We start from the raw sequence: 20,621 nt of genomic DNA, 5'->3' as shown, positions 1-20,621 counted from the left end.
CAGGGCAGCCCCACCACCTCTCCTTTCTCCCCTGTCCCTTCTAAACAGCCTGTAGCCATTGGCAGTCATATTTCAGTCAGGGGATTCACCCCACCAAGCTCCAGTAATGGCAGCTAGGTCATAGATTTCCAGCAGCACAGTGGCTTCCAACTCCTCCTGTCTGTTTCCCACGCTGCCTGCTTTGGTATAAAGGCACCTCAGCTGAGCTGTCGGCTGTGTCATCTTCCTAGAGAAACATTCCTTAATTCCTGTGAGATATTTCACTGGTGTTTCCCTGTCAGGGATGTCAGCCGAGAACAAATTCACCTTGCAGTTGTTTGTACTTCAGCAGACCATGCCAAGACCATGCTGTAGACATTTAGCTGGCTGCTGACAGATGCCTCCAGCAGTAAGAATGAGGAGAATCTGCTGCAGAAGTGTGACTCTGCCAGTTTTTATCAGTCATTCACCAGGTCACCCAGGCCCTCCAGCAAATCCTGCAGAAGCTCCAAGACTATGAATGTTTTAATCAAGGATTCGAGAAAATATGAGATAATATCTGAATTCCTGTAGTGGAAAAAACAATATTCCTTTTTCAGTTTTTGTTTGATTGGTTAATTCGTTGGTTGGACTTTTCCATTTCCTTATAAAAATGCAACAATCCGTTTGTGGTTTTGGTTAGTGATGTGGTTTTGCAGGTATATAGCTACAGTATATTGCTGTCTCTAGCTTCATGAAGATCTCTTTCCTAGGTGCTACAGTGTTAGGGACTGTGTATTATGTGGTACTTGTCAGCACTGAATTTCATTTATCACATTATCACCTCTCATAACATGCCAGAGATCCTTCTGGAACTCTGCAGCTTATTTTTCTTTTCACTGTCTTGAATAATTCTGCATTGTCATCACATTATTTTCCACTACATTTTAGGAATGCACTCAGCAGCACTGGTTCTTCTGGATCATTGAAAACCTGACCACTTATGGCTTCCTTGCTGTTAAATTATTAAAACAAAATATAAAACTCCTTAGCCCAACAAAACTCAATTTCTGTAGGGATCTTTAGTGAGTGACCTATGAAAAGCTTGTGGAAAACCACATACGCTGTAAGCTGAAGGACAATTCATGACATGCTTGTAGACACTGCCAAAGAACACACAAAACCTTTTTTACAGTACCTCTTATTTATCACAGCACTGCTGTTCCTCTCAGTTTAACCAGCACTGCCAGACTTGCCCCACTGTTCCCTTTTTGGCTCCAAGACTCCCTTAGAAATAAAACTCACATTTGTACAATTTCCTGTGCTTGGGTATCAAGCCTACTTTTAGATGCAGGCACCACAATTTGGTCTGGAGCTGATAATACCACTGTGGAGTTCTGAGTAATTACCATCTGGTCCTGCTCATCTGTGGTTATCAATTTAATTGACAAGACTGTCATTTAACTTTTCTGGTTTAACTCTGCTGTCATTTGGCACAAATCTGGCAGGCTTCTTGCTCCTGATGGGTTTAATGACCATGACATTTTCATTCCTGTTTATCACAACCTTTTAAAGTTTTGATAGTTTGATATAATTTTTATGCTGTAATTGGTACTATTGGTACAGCAGAGGAACTTTTAAATTTGTTTTAAAATTGAAACACTGTAATCTATAATCCAGTAGTAGGAATGTAGTTTTACTCTGCCTGTACATGGAAGAGAAGGCTACTGCTGAGTTCAGTAACTCAGGAAAAATACTCCTCCCAGCTTTCCTGATAGTTTAATAGCCCTAAATGGGAAAAAGACCCACACTACCAATTAGGTTGCACATTACCAGACCTAACACACCCCCAAACCTACACAATTCATATTAAAATACATACATTCTAAAAATATTTCAAGTTTGCTTTACTTCATCACATTTGGCAGCCTGCTGCATTTTGTCTTCTCCCAGTTGTCTAGATGGCGAAATTCCCACGAGTGTTTAGAGAAACAGAAAAGCCAGCCAAGTAATTCAGAGCTTTGTGGAATTGGATGTTGAATTAATAACTGGAAAATGCCCTGTTACATGTAGAACTGAGATGCTGTATTGCCTTCAGCCTGCCCATTCACAGAAGTCTTGAGAAATTTTAATTCCATGGGGCTACCCCTCCAGACAACAGTAATTTTCAATGTTTAACAAGAAATATTTGGAAATTGAGTGTGGAATAAGAAGTATTTATAGAAAGTATATAGTAAATATATGTCAACAAAAGCTACATTTCAGAGTATCAGTGTTGATTCCTCCACGAGTTATAAACAAGAAATGAAGCCATGCCTGCATGATTCATAAATAAATGGTAATACTGTTCCTACAGTTTCCACCCTTCTACAAGAGACACACAGAGTAAGCCAACTCTTCTGATTTCTTACAGAGTAAGCCAACTCTTCTGATTTCATTTAACAAATAAACTGTTTATGTCCAGCATCAGTCCCATTCCAAAGCTTAGGACAGAGCTCTGACAGCAGCACCAATCTGAGCTGCATTCACCCCTGGTGATAAATACAATAAATATGACAGCAGAAACATGCCTGTTAAAAGGACCACATCTTAAAAAAAGCCATGGCAGTCATTCCAACAGCAGCCTATCTTCTTTTCCAATAACAGCTACTCACCTGCCTCAGGACCACTCATTTGCACTACTTGTAAAGTCAGGCAGGTCTGTGGAATGCAAAGTTCACAATATCAACTTAATATAGTTAATAGCTTAATACTAGTTCCCAAGTACAAATTAAAAAAGTATCTTTTAACTATCACATTTCAGAGGAAAGAAGCTGGTGAGCATCTGAATGTGGAGACAAGTGTTTCCTATCCTTGGTGTGACTCCTAGAGACACACAGCAGCCCACATATGGAACAGCTGCTGTGACACAAAAGGTTCATTTTTTTAAACTTTGCCACTCTTCAGGAGAGCATTACCAAAATTCAAAAGCTTTTCACCTCAAAATGAAAATGCCTATAAATTGAGTTAAAAATCCACATTTCCTCTGCCTCCCCCATTTCTTTCTCCAGCCTTTATAGGCTCATTAATTAGCCAGGCGTTATTTTCTAGCTTTATGACTTTCAAAGTAGCTTTAAAATTTTTCTGTCCTCTAATGGAATTGAATTTCTTTTGGCAGTCTTTGCAAAGAAGAAGGGAGGGCAGAAGGGCAGCAAAGGAATAAATGTGTATAAACCTCTCCAGTTCTTGAAATGTATAAGGAATACACATCTGGTTCATCTTCAACACCTATGACATCCATCTGTTTTAAAATAACCTACTGGAAGATCTTCTGATAAAAGTGGGATTTTCATGAGTTTCATTTGTTTTTCATCCTCTTTCAGTCCATACAATATTTCCTATGGTTATGACCTGCAGTGAAGATGATGAGAAAGTTGTTTTTTCCTTAGGATTGACACTTCTCCACACTGTCTGTGACTCAGGGCAGGGAGGGTACCCAGAGCTTCCCCAGCCAGACGCTCAGCAGGGCAAGGAAGACCTGACCTTTTCCTGGTAGTGGGAGCTTCATGAACTTTTCCCTGTGCTTGGGCTGCTGCCAAGTTGCCACACTCATTATTTATGCGCTGGTTTGCCAACAGTAAGTTGCTGGCTTGGTTCAGCTCCACTGACGTAAGGCAAACACAGGGAACGGCGTCGTCTGCAAAAACAGAACAAGAGTCTGGAGGAGCCGAGAAAGGTTTGTATGCCTGGGGCTTCAAAGTCTAAGAGGGTTTTTGATTTTGTACTGCACATGTGGAAGTCTTGAGTGTAACATGGTAAGTGTAAGTTCTTCGAGCGCTGCCTGGTAATGTTACTCTAAATAACCTGCAATCTGACTGGCTGGAGGGGAAAGTTATTCTTTTCAGGTGCACGCCTGTATAAAATACCTCTGGAGCGTGCATCCACCCACAGGAAACTTCCCATGCCCTCTGTCACATCAGGTACCCACACAGCTGCCCAGCTAACCTTGTCTGACGTGCCTTTGTGTTCCCTGCTAACTAACAACAGAAATACCTTTGTCTGAATTCTTGTATTTCAGGTCAGCTCTGTGAGCCCACAGAATCCAGCTCTCTGTCTCTGTCTCGTGTGGAGTCACTGTGGTATTTGGGTGCGTTTGTCTTGTAGATTCAGTATTTACTATAGTGATGTTCCTAACATTGACTTTTCCTTTGTTTCCTAGCATTTGTAGTGTTGGTGTTTATTTTTTTTTAATTTAGATCAAGGTAACATGAGAAAATTGCCTGAGTTCTAAAACAGATGTTAATGTATGGTTAAACCTGATCTTGAAAAGAACAGACTGCACTTGCAAAGACCAGACCACACATGTGAGCAAATGAAATTGGCTTTTGCCCAAATATTTAGACTAACACAGACTACACTGAGCAACTCTGCGCTGAGATGAAACACATTTCAGCAGAGTTGTGTTTGCAGCTGAAGACCCAGTGACAGCACTGCTCACTAACCTACTCTTTTTTGGTCACATAACTGGATATTAAAAGCTCTTTCCAAGCAATTGATTTCAGCAGCTTAAGAGGCACAAAGTTTATTCTTATAATAACTGTTACTGCCTGTTACCTTAAGGTTTATCATTGTCTTACAATTTTCCCCTAAGTGTTACCTTGTTAATTTTATGTAATATTGTCAAATAGATATAGTTTTGTGAATTCTTCTTTCTTCCTTAGGTTCTGAAGAAATCCAATGTGCTTTTCTAAGTTTTGTTCACAACAGCTTAAGATGATTAATGAAGTCAATACTGGTTTAAAAACTCTGAAAGAATTTAGATAATCATTTCCCAACAAGACTAATTTGGGAAAAAACCTGGATGCTAACACTCAGAAAGAGCCAACGTTTTCTAAGGGAACAGATTTTGCTTGCAACATTATCAAACCAAAATTATTTTAGAGATATATCATTTTTAGTAAAATATGGATCAGGAAAATGTCAAAATAGTGAGAAATGTTGTTTTTTGTAATTCTATGAACACTGCACCAACTTGAACATATATTGCATAAAGAATGCAATAATGCAAACACCACCTATTTGCAAACAGCCTCTCAATATTCACTTGTGCCTGTAGCCTTCAGGAAGTTTGTCATTTAAAATGACAAATAAAGCTGTGCATCATTAAGGCCAAGACATTAATATACTTGACTTCTTGCATTCGTAAGACTAAAATGGTCCTGTAGTTTGCAGCTAAGAAAAGACTTACTTTTAACTCCTATGAAATATGTCATTGTATAATTATGGCAGTAGAATGAACATGCATGTATATGCATATATACACAGTCATAAACCCCTTTCTGTTTAGCAAAAGCTACACCACTACAAGATATTATTATAGCATCCAGAAGCTCCAGCCAAAAACCAGAGCCCAGTGTGTCAGGTGACATACAAACACAGAGTGCATAGTGTTTATCCCCCCAAATCACCACCTCTGAGCTCAGGCAACTTAGGACTTAAGGACCACACCAGCAGCAGGGTAACCACTGGTGTGGATTTTAGGCCTCCAGATCATTTTAATGAATTTACTAAAACCAGCAAGGTTTCTTTATAAATATTTTAGCAGACTCCCATTTTAGAGGAACTCAAAGGACAAAGTGAGGGAAAGCAAAACAATTTTCATATTGAAACTGTAACATAATATATCTAATCGAGTTAGAGCTCAGTCTGAATGAGTGATAAATAGGGTATAGATATATATCAGGATCAGAGATACAATTTTATTTGCTGCAGGTTAATAGCAGCAAATAGCTGATAAACAAATTTGTATTTATCAAGCATGTTTCCAAGTTATTTTCTGGAATTCACTGCCACCCACAGCCAACTAAAATTTTGGCCTGTTGTAGTAAGAGCTTGCTTAAGCAAGACAAAAAATACAGGGGGATCACTTTCCACCCAAACTGACAAATTAACAGTTTAAACAAGGCTTCCGGTTTTATACATAGTAGACTACTGGACAAGGTAAAGTTTTATACTACTTTTCAGTTTCAGGATTGTTTTTTTCACTTAAATAGCACAAATAATTTTTGTAAGGCTACAAGAGCCTTATAAAAACCCCCACCAAAATAAACACTCACCCCAAACCCCCAAATATGAGAATGTAGTGCTCTGCAGGTTTCAACATAAAATGTTCAGAAGACTGTGTCTTCAACCAAATGTCTTCTGGCTGTAGCCATCACCAGTTCTGACAGATTCTTCCCTTTTCATTATGTACCCTCCCAATTGCACAAGTCTGAAAATATTTTTCACAGAGATTTCCTAAAACATGAGCAGATTTTATTCTAGCTTAAGGCATGAAAAGGAGACATTGCTCAAATCCAGAACCCTACTTTTGATTAAATGAAAAAAACCATTACTGTTGGAAGGAGGCACACTGTGACATGTGGAATATGCACATGGATGCACTCACTCACGTCAGGGAATGCAGTGACTGCACCATTAACTTCAGTCTCTTACCAACCTTCATCTTACCTCAAATCACACACCACAGAGGAAAGCTAGATCTTGTTACTAGACAGATGGAGGCCCTCTGAAGAAAAAAAAGTGCAGAAATCTATTTAAAGCACTTTAAAACACTTTTTTTCTGTTGCAGTACAAAATCACCGCCAAGATAGCGAAAATGCAGTGTCAGAGGAATTAGAACAGAAATCCTGTCCTTGTCAATAAACAGAGCAGCAATAAGGAATATATCAGGTATCAGTAGAATTGCAATGGTGTCAATATCATGTGCAAATTAAATCACTCACATAAGTCAGCAGTCACACTGCTCCTTAAAAAATACCTGCAGGCATTGCTAAACATCTTGGCCACTGCCAAAGATTCACCCCTTCCAGTGAGGATATGTGAAACAGCCTCCTGCAGTATGATGCAACCCAAATGATACAACACTTCACAGTGCCTGTGGCTGGAGAGAGCAAACAGGCAGTCTCAAAAATGAGCAGAGTGGACAAATGTTTTTATCATGGATAAAACCACAGCTCACTCCAGCCATCACATTATGTGGGAAAGTGAACATGTACAGCCTCTGGCCAGAGCAAGTTATGAACCTTTTGCTCTTTACATATATATGTCTCTGTGTATATATTTATATCTATATCTAACCTATATCTAATTTTCACACACTCAGATATATGCATATACATAGGTGCTTCACTGAAGAAAACTCTAGTCAAGCAAAGAATTTCACTGACCTATGTCTCTCCAAGCAAATCTGTATTAAGTACTGCTCCTGCTTTTATTGATGCCAGCTGGTATCAATCAGTTCCTTCTTAGACTGGGTGCTGCCCTGTATCCTGGGGATAACAGAGAGAGTTATCCAAAAAACTTAGGGATTCAATCTTCTTGCTGCAATGATTTCCTGACTGCCATCTGCACATTCTGCAGTTCTGCAGTATAACTGGGTTAGCTGTTCTGCAGGAAAAGACAGGGAAGAGAAAGCAACTCTATGCAAGGAGACAAAATCAAGAGCACTGACTGCAGCAAATGAAACAGTTTTATCTCTGGAATCATAAGTCCCAAGTTTTTTGAAAATAGTAAATTACACAGATAAAAAGTCACCGATATTAAAAGACAGTTATCTTCCTCAGCTATTGCTTCAACTTATTCGAGTAGCTCAGTTTTCAGGCTGACTAGAGGTATCAATTCAGTGACATAATTCTAAGTTTCTGCATAAATGATAAAATAAACATGATGATAAAAATTATAAATGAGAGAGAAGAAAATTTCTGACAGCGTTACTACATTCCCAGAAACAGCTCGTTCCGTGCAGTGGAGTGGAGATGTCCCATCTCATCCTGTTTCTTCAATCCATCACTGAAAAAAACTCCAAAAGGCCACCAAAGACCATCTAAACTACTCACTGTCTTTTTCCAGACACATTTCATATGAAGAGAGTGCCTGAAAGATTTTATAACATTATTTTTTCCCTTCTGTTTCAGCTCTTTTGCCATGATCTCGGCACAGCAGCCACTATTCCCCAGCAAAATTCAAAGAACAATGGACTGCCAATCTGAGGAAGAAGAAGCCTGTGAAGAGCAGTACAACTCTGAAAACTGCACTTGCAGCTCCGAGCATGCAGAATCTGACACAGGTTTAGTCAAATTTAAATGCTGCAATTGCTATGGCATGCTAACATAGCATATTTTGATTTTTGTCAGTCTTCAAACAGTAGATGTCATCATGCAACTTTTCCTTTGATATCCAATTTCCCCCATTTTTTCCCCTCATGTTTGCATATATTATCAGATGAAATCTACAAGAAATACCCCTCTATCTCAATAATTAAGAAATATATTTAAAAAGGTCTCTGGATTTTATTTAGACATCTAAGAATTATTTCTCAGTTAAAATCTCTTACAAAAGAGATATGGTTATAATATGCATTGATTGGGCTGGCACTGTTGAAGCCATGTTATCGCAGATTTTAACAGGCTAAACTGCTTCAACAGCTACTAAGGATTCCAGGCAGGCATCAGTTAAAATCCAGAGCAATTTTTTCCCATAATTCTATGCATATCCTTGCAACAAAAGTTCAGCCATTCAGAATAGTGTCCTTGTGTTCAGTGAGATCAGATGGAACAGCCTCAGCACAGATCTGAAGAACCTCAGCCATGAGTCTCCTCGCTATCATGAGACACCCTAGGACAACTGTAGCACTGACTTGCTGAACAACATTGTGTATGCCAACATAAAAAGCACCTTACAACCCTCCTTCTGTGGAAGAATGCTTAAAAAACAACCACTAAGAGTTAGGTTTTCTTCAGTGTAGGATGTAAATCCTAAGTCCTTATGTAAAAAGCAGCTTGCTGTTCTAGAGCTGCTGGCCTCACAAATGAAATCTACAGCACAAACACCAAAATACAAGCCTGGAAAAAAGCCTCTAGATGTTATTAGCAGAGTTTTATATTTGAATTGGTAGCTTTTCCTAAAAGGCTCATTTCTATCTCTGAATTGCTTATGTGAATACCTAGAATGGCAGGAAATGACCATTGCTCCTTTCACTCCCAGGCCACCCAGACTGTCTGGTTTTGGACAGCAACTAGCCTTCGCTGAAGGGGTGGTCAGGCATTGGAACAAGCTGCTTCAGGGGAGTGGTAGAATCACCACCCACGGAAGTGCTCAAAAGATGTGCAGATGTGGGGACATGTTTTAGCAATGCACATAGTGCTGAGTTGGCTAATGGCTGGATTTAATGAACTTCCAAATCTTTCCCAACCTTAATGATTCTATGATTCAAGACCAATGTCCTGAGAACTTTTCTAGTCCACATGCCCACATACTGTTTTTGTAAAATACTTTTTACCCTTTAACAAGTTGCACACACACCCATGAAATTTCAACTTTTCTCTCACAGGCTCACCAGTAACTCTTAAAATACTGCAGAACTGGGTTCCCAGAGTTTCACACTACTTTGATAAGGAGCACTATACGTACGTTGGCCACCAGATTGTCATTCAGGAGTCCATAGAACACTTTGGAGCCGTGGTATGGCCAGGGGTAAGTACACAAGACCACATGCAGAAAGCTCACGTGACACAAGAGCAAACCAGGACAAGAGCACACAAATATTAAAGAAGCTTTCTTAGATGATACTTCTGACATTGGAAGTTTCCCTATGCAAAATGACGTCCTTCAGCAGAAAACTCTGCCTTAGGGTAATTTGCCAGTTCATGCCAAAAGGACTATGGCACCAAAGCATTTGTACACTGGATGTAGAGATTGAAAAAAAATTCAGTAAGGGAACTCAGGAAGAAACATTCAGCTTCCTCCATGCTTCCAATCAGTCACTGCTGGGAAGTAAGTAATCAGCAGTACTAAAAGGAGGCTGAAAAAGAAAACTGTGAGATGAAATAAATAAAAGATGTTAAAATTACTAAATGTGCTTCTTTTAAAGAAAAGGCTGGAACAGTTTCATTACAGTATGGAAAATCATACTTATAAGCAGTTCTTCAGTCTCTGCTTCTCCCACTCTTAAAAACAGAATTTTACGCAGACTAAGAAAACTTGCCTTTGAGGGAAGAGAGATACAACTGATAAAGACAAGAAAAATCAGGATTTCAAAATTGTTCAGATCCACATTTATTTAAAAAGCTCACAAGAAAATGGCAGACAATTTCAAAACAATAGAGAGCATATGGGTGGGTGAAACAGGATCTTATTCTGAAATGTCAGATCATCAATTCAGACATTAATCAAGTGTCAGAATGCAGATGGTAAAACTCTCCAAGAAAATTGAGAGGTTGCACAAATTGGACTGGTGATTCATTAGCTGTCAGCTTTCCCAGAGCAGGTAGACAGTGTTGCATTATGAAAAGCACAAGAGTTAAAACAGTAACACAATTCTAAAGAAGAGAAGCAAAAAGGGGAAGACAGTTTCTTTGGCATCAGTTTATGTTGTTAATAAACAGCCCACTTATATTCTGCTGATAAAATCTTTACAAAGGCCTAATAATATTTTCATACAGTGCGGTTTTGTTTTTTCTCAAAGGTTATACTATTATCAATAAACAAGTGTAGAGTTTGTAAATAACCAATTTTCAATATCTTCTTTGCTAAAAAAATGGAAACAAAAAACATTTTTCAAAAATCTCTGCTGAAGCCTAGAGTTACTGTATAATAGTGATAGTACAGCATAACATTTATAATAAACCAGAACATTACTTCCTACTTATTGTTAAACTTTGCTGTTTTGACTGTATGGTTCACATCTTAACACTGCCTATCCTTGTGGGTCCCTTCCAACTCTGCTTATTCTGTGATTCTGTCTTGAGCTGTCAGAGGACTCATGTAGAAGTGTGTAGTAAATCAGTATCACATAAACTTAAAATGAAAAATAAACTGTTTTACGTTTTTTTTTAATATTAAAAAACCAGGATACATCACAATTCTTCCCATCTTACATTTCTGTTACACCCTTTAGTGTTTCTCATTATACTAAAAAGACACAACACCCTTATATAAAAACACCTAATGAGTTTTTGTGCAACTTAGCTCTTACCCTCTTATGGATATGTGTTAACCATTTTAGGCACTGGCTTTATCTCAGTATCTGGAATCAAATCAAGAACAATTCAACCTCAAAGACAAAAAAGTTTTGGAAATCGGGGCTGGAACAGGCTTGCTTTCCATTGTGGCCTGCATCTTAGGTTGGTAAATTTGTATTTCCTTTTGAATTTCTAGTGAACGATGATCAAGCCCTGCCATTGTCACTTTAAGGCCATGAAACAACAGCTGAAGTAAACTTTGTAACTGTTCATTTGTTGTTGTTGTTTTTAATGAAAATCAGTGTAAAATACTGTTTTGTTAACTAAATTACTCTCGTTATGGGGGAGTGGGAGGCTGGACCAGTTATGCAGATAAAGCTTCATACATGTTCAACTACGTACCTATGAATTTTGCCCTGTCTCAAGTGAAAGGATAAGAGGAAACAGCCCTAAGTTGTGTCAGGGAAGTTCAGATTTGATATTAGAATTTTTTTTTATTATTTTACAGAAAGGGTGGTTAGATACCCTTAGAATAAGTTGGCCAGGGAGGTGGTGGAGTCACTGTCTCTGGAAGTATCCAAGAGGCATCTGGATGTGGGACTTGGGGATATGGTTTAGGGGCAATTAGGGCAGTGCTGGGTTCATGGTTGGACAGATGATCTTGAAGGTCTCTTCCAACCTTAGTGATTCTGTGGATTAACAAACTCATGTCTTCTTTAGGGGCTCATGTTACAGCTACTGATTTGCCTGAAGTTCTTGAAAATCTCTCATACAATATTTCAAGAAATACAGAGAACTTGAATATGCACAAACCTGAAGTGAGAAAACTGGTATGGGGAGAAGGCCTCAATGAAGACTTTCCTGTATCAACTTACCATTATGATTTCATACTGGCAACTGATGTTGTGTACCATCATGGAGCTCTGGACCCTCTGCTAGCAACAATGGTGTACTTTTGTAAGCCAGGAACAGTATTACTATGGGCAAATAAATTCAGATTCAGTACAGACTACGAATTTTTGGAAAAAGTTTGCAGTATATTTAACACAACCATTCTAGCAGAATTTCCAGAATCAAATGTCAAGCTGCTTAAAGCCACAGTAAGAAAGAATTAAAGAGAAAACTATTACTGATCTTGATTTAGCAGCAGAACCTCACAGATTGGAATGCTTCCCAAGATTATGTTGCACCATCTGTGCATTTATGGTTGTAAAGTTGCAGTTGCATCTAAGTTTTGTATTGCAAATAGAAAAAAACCCAGCAAGGCAAAAGATATAGCAGTTTGTCTCTGGTTGATAAATATGACCTGTTCAAACTGACCAACTCCCCTCCACTGAAGGAACAATGTTAGTAAGAAGGCTTTAACAAAAAGCATTGATCTTCTGGGCTGCACTGAACCTCTGCTGTTTGTAAGCTTTCTTTCAGCACATTTTATTTAGGTACTCATCCAGAAACCAATACAATTTTTAGCTTCAGTATTTTTATTCATTATAAAAATCTTTTAACGTATCAGAGTGAACATGGTGGTATTTTCATCTTCATTTTTGCACATGTATTCTGCTGTGTTTTGTATTTTTAACATTAATAAACATCTATGTATAGCTTTACAATATCTGATCAACATGTAACTGTCTGGCACTTTTATACACGTATCAGCCTGTCCTGATACTCAGCTTAACCAGGATTTCTAAGTTTGCCTGAAATCACTCCAAAATGAAGAGTTTTGAAAATTTACAAGAGTACCTATGCATCAGCAATTCTGAGAAACATTGTAACCATTTGAGAGGTTGAATTTTTCTCAAAAACATTAAATGTAAACTCTTGCAAATAATACAGGTGTCCATTATTTTCATCTAATAAGTAAGATTTTAGCTACTCTTGAAGTAGCTTTAAGGCCTTCATACAATTGAAATTAAGATCAAACATGTTAAAATTCAGTGTACCATAAAAAATACAGAACTTTTACAGGTTTGCAGTTCAAAGTAACAATTTGGAACATAACATGCATGCAGTAATTCTTTCCAAACTAATTCCAAATCCTTGATGTTGGCAGTTCTGGCACATCCATTGCCAGCAATGGGATGCACAATAAAGAAACTCCCTGATGGCAGGAGTTAGGTTAACAGGTATTAAGCCATACCCAGGTGCCCTTACTGATAAATACACACAATTTAATAATCAGCATTCAGTAATGAAAACATGCGTTCTAATAAAAAGTCAAACTTCTCTTTTTCTATCCTGTCCCATATAAATTCATTTTGATTTTACAATTGTTGATTCTCTAGAATACACAATAATCAGGTGGATACATGACAGGAAGCCAGTTTGCAGTGAAAGTTGCACAATGAGTCCATCCAAGCAACTTCATCAGCTGAAGAAAAAAAGCACACATTAAAAAATGAATCTTACTTTTTTTAACATCTAAATCTAAACAAACACTGCACTGATATCAACACATTACTAAAAATGTCTATGATCAGAAAGACAACAGATTGGAGATCTGGTAAGCTGTGAATTTCTCAGTCCTGAAGAAGACCCCTCCTCCCCATTCTATATGATCCACATTCTTTCAACACAATGCACAAGAATTTAATCTTAGGAATTCCCATTAATTCTCCCTTAAGTTCTACAAGCAGTAATTATGATTAATAATAGTAAAAAAACCCCCAGTGGTAAAACAGCAACATAAGGGGATTATTATGCAGGTATCTTTGACTAAGTTGTCTCTACTTCCTTTATGCCCCGAAGTATGTTCCACAAAGCAAATCTGCTAAAAACAACAGTTACTCACAAACAAGTTATTCTAGAAAAAAGAAAAAAAAAAAATCATGTTTCAAATGAAGGCTGAATTACAAAACCTGGATAAAGTTAAAATATTACATTTAGTGCTTTCTAAAATGAGAAGAGTACAAAAAATTCCAGAAGACTTATATCTTACTTCTGAAAGGTTATGCAGCATGAACACAGGCCCCATTCCTTGGCCAAGCACTCCTTACCTGAATGCAGTTTTTTAAGTTGTCTTTTGTTGGCTTTTCTTCTGCAAGTTTTGTGGCAAACTTGAGCCCTCTTCCATACATTTTATTTACCAATGCATGCTTATAGGCAAAAGTCAAAACCTACAATGCAAATTTTAAAAAAACAAAGCAAATTCGTTATTTTAATATCTTACAAGGTTTAACAAGTGAGATCAAATTCTGTTCAGGTAGCAGAAGTGATACAAAATAAAACAATTACACAAGATATTTGCAGTATAACAGATGAATCATAGTAGTAGTCATAAACATGAACTTCCTAGAGACTACTTCTGACTTCACAAACATATTTGACTTCAGAACTTATGTAACACAGATGTCACTATTTTAATTTTTTGTTACATGTCTAGCTTTTTTGGATTTTCAATCCCTACAGGCAACTGTAAGGCACATTAAAAAGATAATTAAAGAATCACCAACCAGGCAGGTATATTTTTGACCCAGAGAAGCAAAAACCAAACTGAGAATTTTAATTCCTAGGTAGTCACAAACTTACTGCAGAAACAAGTATGGATGTACACAGTGAATGACATATACGGACAAAGACAGAGAAATGTACATAATTATAAACAAGCAATGAAGACAGGTAAGCATGAAGACAAGCCTCAGGTTTTAGGTCAGCTCCTCACTATTGGTAACTTTTTAAGAAGTGATGATAAAAAAAGCTCCTTCCTGATAATACTCATTTCAAAAAAGCAATCCTAACCAATGCAGTAGTTCATGTGAGCAAATGAATGTGTCTACCTAAGACTTAATAAATGTAGGTTCTTAACACCCGACCACTGACAGCATTCAGGGTGTTGCAAGATGGTTCAAACCATTTCACCAGTTGCAGCACTAAGAATTAGAGCAATCAAGACACTTTCATATATTCCCTTTGGAACACTCACAGTAAACAAGATATTTTTTATTTTTACTGAAGAGTGACATAGCAGTATATTTGGTGAATAAGGCGGTGTGTCTATTGTTGGCAGTGTTTATGAAATCTTATTAGAGCTTGCTCTTCATTTCCCCTCATTCACTACAACACTTTTCCTTTGCTCTGACTCTGCAATAAAGGTTGAAGATTTCCCACTTAAAATATCCCATCAAGAAAAGCTAACAGAAACCCTTCAAGGATGTTCAGAAATACGTTTTGCATTACAGAAAAAAAAATTAAATATGTCTCAAGAATATAAACATTAAGGAACCAGAGATCTGAATCTTGCCAGGAGTGAAGAACCTGTCTAGTTTTAGCAGCCTGAATACTTCCACTTAATGTTAATCACATGCACAAGTCTTTGCAGAATCAATAAATAGTTAAAATACAAAAAAGAAATAAACTTAATTATCAAGCAAGTCAAGGTGTAATTTTAAAGCTTCAAGACAACTATGCCAAAGTATTCAAGAGTTGCTCGTTCTTCTGTCTTCAAATACTTATTTTGCTGTGTTGAAATATTCACTTAAGCTGTTGTATCTTACAAAACACACATATATGCAACAATGAGCATACAGCACCATTCACATATACAATTTTCCAAATACTGCTGTTGGAAAAATACTCTGCATGCTGCATTCTCAATCCAATTATTTTGGATATTTTCCTAAAGCAAGACACATTAGCAAACATTTCTGAATAACTGCTCAGTGGATCTATTAGCAAACTTAGCTGGCTAACTAAACTTAAAAAAAAATTTCTCTTCTGTAAAAGATGATAGAACCACAAAACAAAAAAAAACGAACAAAAAAAAAATCAAATGAAAAATGCATTGGAGCTCTCAGCAAATATAACATTTCTGAGGCTAACCAGAAATAATGTCACTGCTCTATGAAGAAAGCTCTTACCTGACCCTGTAAGTTTTGAATGGTTATTGAACATCAGTGATAAAGGCAGGAGGAAAGCCACTTGACAGCATTTCTTTCGTAACAGGGCTTCCTAGAGTTTTTGTGGCAAGAAAACAAAGCATTTTACGAAATACCCTTGCTCCGGCTAAATAAAAGGTTGGGTATTTCTAAATGAGAAAAAGGTTCTCTGCTGAACCAAAGGATTTAAGACAATGCTCCAAGAGCTCCTGACATAATAATTTCTGTCTTAGTGTTCGGAAAAAAAACCCCAATCAACAATCAAAGTTCAGCAAAACTACTAAGAATTCATTAGCACTTCAGAAGTTATGAACAATGCATGAGTTGCTTTGAAAAATCAGAATTTGTTTACAAACAAAAGATGTTAGATAAGAAATAGTACTTTACAATTTCTACATATATTGGCCAAATTATGTCTTATAGATAAAATACTGCAAGCTTTATAAGATCACAGAAGTAAAAGTTATCATTCCTTGATATGTGTAAGGAAAACATAAATTGGAGTGCTATTAAGATATAACAGAGAAAACAGCTGCTACCTGAATGTATAAAACCATGAAAGAAACCTATTTTTAGTATCCAAAACCAAATTGTTAGATGAGACAACAGTAATGACTTTGAAGTATTTGATATTATTTCATAACTATATAATGAAATAATAAATTATATAATAAATACAATGAAGGCCAGCTTTTGCATAAAAGCAATATGGGCCAGAAATTGTACTGAGAAAAGGCAATGCATGCTTCTAGAATACTGGGGGAAAAATCACTGTTAAGATACTTTATTCCCCAACTAATGGCCTGGAATACTGCGTGTGCTAGGACACAGACCCATGAATGTGTTTGGTTGTCCACCTCCTAACTAGCCATTGGCTATAAAGATGCATATTTAGGACAGTAAAATGATGAAATGATCTCTCTGAAGACATCTGGGGGGCTGAAGTATTTAAAAGCTAAAAACACTCTTTAAAAAAGTATGGTTGAATCCAGCAATACTAAAATGCCCAATGAAACTTTCCTAGTATCCTAATGTTGTTACCTATGGAAACAGACTTGTATAATCAATTAATTAATCATTTAAAGAGCTGATTAAAATATTCCTACATTTATCTATAGCTAAAATACAAGGTTAAACAATACAATCTCTAGGTAATATACTCCAGCTATTTATAAGAACACTAAAGTTGTAATATTTACAATTCCCAACAAATGAGCTTTTACAGGTTCATATACATCTATAGTAATAAACTAGGCTTTCTTAGCTACGCTTGTTGATTCTTCTGTGCTCTACTAATTGCCTTATTATAAATAAAAACAACATTAATAAAAAAAATATTCATTTTCATGGAAGCAAGGGGCATCAAAGGAATCAAATATCTAGCAACACATTTTTGGCAGTGACTGAATAAAATCAGCTGGAGACAGCTGCATCTGACAACATAAACTGTATCAGGAAAAACAATCCAGGTTAAAGATGTTTAAAAGATAAGATGGAAAGGTATGGGCCTTTTACTTGTTTTTAAACTTATTTTTAAGTGTGACTTTTTGGTTTTTTTTCCCACAGCTAATAAAGGTTGAGGGGCATTACATTCTACAGATTGGTCATTCCCAATAACAAACACATAAAATCCTACTACTCTCCTGTAGCAGTTGTGTTTGAAACAGGATTTTGGCCTAGAAAATTTACATGTTCTAGGAAAATAAACTAAAGTGCTACCATAATCATGTTTGCATAATCTATCAAATACCTGCTGCATAAAGCTGCCTTAACTGGAGTTTATTTGAAATGCTTTTGTGTACACAGGGGACATAAATATTTTCTTTTGTGTTTAGTTTAAAATGAACGTTCAGATAATAGCTGAAAGTACGAACAAATGCGCTTACTATCAAAATTGAAGTTACTTCCCTACATACTTGCTACAATATGGTGACAAGCAGGTTACTTCAGTGACAAACAGACAAGTCAAAGGAACTACCAAATGCTGTGGTGCCCAGGTGCTACATCTGCAGAGGAGAGATGAAACAAGGGACAGTACTTTATTTACTAGAAGGTGAGAAGAAACACACAGAAAAGTGATGATGCTCCTGATTCCACTTTAACCTAAAAGAAAGCATGGTCTCTCTTGGTTTTCAAAAATTTACTTAGCCTTTCAATTACTGACAGCTGCATGAACTTTACAGGAAGCTTAGAGCTAAATGCACTTAGAGCAATGCTTCTATCTTAAATCATATAAATATATAACTCAATGATCAGTGCAGTACTTAAATGCCTGATTTACATCCTTTCTCACCCAGATGTTCCATCTTTCGAGTGCCAGTATTACACAGCCATGTCTACATAAAAGAAGAGCTCCACGTTTTCATCTCCAACACACTGCTTCAGAATAAGCTGGCTGTCTCTTGACAACTCTTCTTTGAAGGAATTTCACACAAGGTCTATATCCCCTGTCTGACTTGGCTGCTCCACTTTCAATCTGTGCTGGTTTAGGATGGGCTGATTAGTTTTCTTCACAGCAGCTGGCATGGGGCTTTGTTTTTGATTTGTGCTGCAAAGAGTGTTGATAAGGCAGAAATCTTTTAGCTGTTGCTGAGCGGTGCTTGCAGAGTCCAGACCTTTTCTGCATCTCATCCCACTGCACTAGTGAGAAGCTGGTGGTGCACAAGGAACTGGGAGCAGATACAGCTAGGACAGTGATGCCAACTGACCAAAGGGATATCCCACACCATATGGCACCATACTCAGCAAATAAAGCTGGGTAAGAAGGAGAAAAGGTGGAGGTTTAGAGTAATGGTGTTTATTTTCCCAAATCATGGCTGCATATGATGAAGCCTGGCTTTCCTGGAGATGGCTGAACACCTGCCAGCCCATGGGAAGTGGTGAATGAATTCCTTGATTAGTTTTGCTTGTGTGGAAGGCTTTTGTTTTACTGACTGTTTTTGCACCTTACAAGTAGCTCTGTAGGTCTCATAACAGTCAATCAGTTTAGATTTCAATCTGAGTAATAAAACTCAAAGTATGAAAAAGAAGACAAACCTACTACATAAACAGGATGGAAGTTATTTCCATATGAAATGCTACAAAAATCTAGATAAGTTTTGATCTTTTAGTACCAATTTAACAATACAGAAGAATCAATTTTCAGAGCACAACTGGAATATACACTTTGACAAATCCATGGTTAAGACAGTCAAAGAGAGAGGTTCCTAATCCGTAGAACTCAAATCAGAGTTACTCATTCAAGGCCCAAAGCACACAGCTCAGCAATGCTATCTGTCTTGAAATAAAAGCCAAAGAGTAAAACTCCCAACAAAACGTCTATATTGGAATTCTTCCACTGAAATTATTCCCATCAGCTTTAAAAAAAAAAAAAAAAAGAGCAGGAGACAAATAAACCAGGGGTTACTGTGCTGGAGCGAAGTACTGCATTTACAAACAGACAGCAAGAAAATCATGTGCCAAACAACGTGACTGAAGCACAAAATCTGCTACCACATGATATTATCGTCAGTTAACGATTAAGAGAGATACGCTGAAAAGATGTATGTGCACACGGACATACACATTAAAGTAAGGAGGGTAAGCACCATCAACCTTCCTGACCAGGCCTCCACCAAAAGCACAAGTTCTTACAGGAGGTTTATCTACTGTGAAGGAAGTTAAATGCTTTACCTTGTTTGTTTTTCTCTACTTGTATAAGTTTTTCTTTTGTAACAATCTGAAGCACTTTGGTAATTTTACATAATTATCAACAAATACCCTGGTCACTTCACCTTCCACTAAAACCCAGCTGTATGTGACAGTTAAGTTCAGAAACTAATTAACATCAATAGCTCAAAAGTTAAAAATACAAAGTCATAACCTCTCTAAATTAAAAGCTACATAATTAATCACCTACAATGGATTTTTTTTTCCCTTCTGAAATTGCTGTCTTGAACAAAGGATAAAAAAAATTCAGATCTTGGGGTCAGGAATACTGAAATTAGAGGGAAGTCTGTGCTAATAAATATGTTAGTGTAATTATTTCCTAGGGTTTCTTCCTTTACCTCTACAGACATTACTGACAGCAAAACACAAAACTTCTCTTGTCCATAGTGTGGAAGAGGCTACAGCATGTAGGACTGAACAGGGTGGGGTGCTGCACACCTCTGTGTGTACAGCTACAAGAGCACAGAGGTTAATTGAAAATATTCCCTGGAAAGTACACAAAGAAGCAATTCAATAAAGGAAGCAGCTTTTTTGTGGAAATCTGGTACTGTCTTACAGCCTTCCCTTAACTTCTACATTCACTTGAACAGAGACAGGCCTACCATGGATTTGACAGGCTTGACAAAATCTCTGTAGAAAAAGGTCATAAAGGAAGCACAATGTACATGGGGGGACATCATGGCAAAGTAGAAGGGAGGAATGTACAAGGCTGTGCATACAAAGGCCGTGCATAATTCCAGAAGAAACCATCAGAAAACCCAACATGCAAATGAAAAAAAACCTGCTCTGGTCTCTTACCTTGCTGTCAGAAAGATCAGTCCATTTTGTTGTTTCCCAGAATGTCTCTGTCAAAGCTTCTGAGCAGCTTTCATGATCCTCATCTTTGCCTTCTGCATCACTGGAAGCAGCCCCTTCTTGGGTCTGCAGATGAAGAAGTTGGTCAGCCAGCGCACTTCCCTTTCGACAAAGTGCATCCACTAAAGTACTCTTCTGTTTTTCCATTTCACTAGGAAGAAAAAAAAAAAAACAGTATGAAAAATACTTAGCATCTTTTGTGGATACCTCCTTAAGAACAGAAACA

General features: G+C 37.4%; 2 protein-coding genes across 7 annotated transcripts in view; one reads left to right on the top strand and one right to left on the bottom strand.

Moving 5' to 3' along the window:
- The first annotated feature begins 3,525 nt into the window (after positions 1-3,525).
- On the top strand, positions 3,526-12,789 carry METTL21C (methyltransferase like 21C). 5 transcript variants are annotated; one of them, XM_041423344.1, is made up of 5 exons: positions 3,526-3,673; positions 7,914-8,065; positions 9,329-9,471; positions 11,003-11,120; positions 11,679-12,789. In XM_041423344.1, the coding sequence occupies exons 2-5, from the start codon at positions 7,924-7,926 to the stop codon at positions 12,071-12,073; spliced, it is 798 nt and encodes a 265-aa protein (XP_041279278.1). In that variant the 5' UTR covers positions 3,526-3,673; positions 7,914-7,923; the 3' UTR covers positions 12,074-12,789. The 5 variants fall into 5 exon arrangements, with proteins under 5 accessions (XP_041279278.1, XP_041279280.1, XP_041279279.1 ...); XM_041423346.1 differs by having other exon boundaries at positions 3,660-3,752; XM_041423345.1 differs by lacking the exon at positions 3,526-3,673 and adding an exon at positions 3,845-3,917.
- Positions 12,422-20,621, bottom strand: part of TPP2 (tripeptidyl peptidase 2) — a 50,931-nt gene continuing 42,731 nt past the window's right edge. For both annotated transcript variants that reach the window (XM_041423341.1, XM_041423343.1), the window contains 3 exons: positions 20,339-20,546; positions 13,955-14,074; positions 12,422-13,329 (listed from right to left, as the gene is read on the bottom strand). In XM_041423341.1, coding sequence (XP_041279275.1) covers positions 13,240-13,329; positions 13,955-14,074; positions 20,339-20,546 — 418 coding nt within the window. In that variant the 3' untranslated portion in view covers positions 12,422-13,239. The remainder of the gene's footprint in view (positions 13,330-13,954; positions 14,075-20,338; positions 20,547-20,621) is intronic.

This window comes from Onychostruthus taczanowskii, unplaced genomic scaffold, assembly GCF_017590055.1.
Source record: "Onychostruthus taczanowskii isolate IOZ18803 unplaced genomic scaffold, ASM1759005v1 scaffold77, whole genome shotgun sequence".
NCBI lineage: Eukaryota > Metazoa > Chordata > Aves > Passeriformes > Passeridae > Onychostruthus > Onychostruthus taczanowskii.
Note: the sequence above shows the minus strand (reverse complement) of the source record. Positions and strands in the feature narration are given on the sequence as shown.

Bases quoted from the DNA above. Each gene is read 5' to 3' on its own strand.
- METTL21C (XM_041423344.1), top strand. From the start codon at position 7,924: ATGATCTCGGCACAGCAGCCACTATTCCCCAGCAAAATTCAAAGAACA. The intron at 9,472-11,002 runs GTAAGTACACAA...TAACCATTTTAG, and splicing joins GAGCCGTGGTATGGCCAGGG to GCACTGGCTTTATCTCAGTA. The intron at 11,121-11,678 runs GTTGGTAAATTT...TGTCTTCTTTAG, and splicing joins CATTGTGGCCTGCATCTTAG to GGGCTCATGTTACAGCTACT.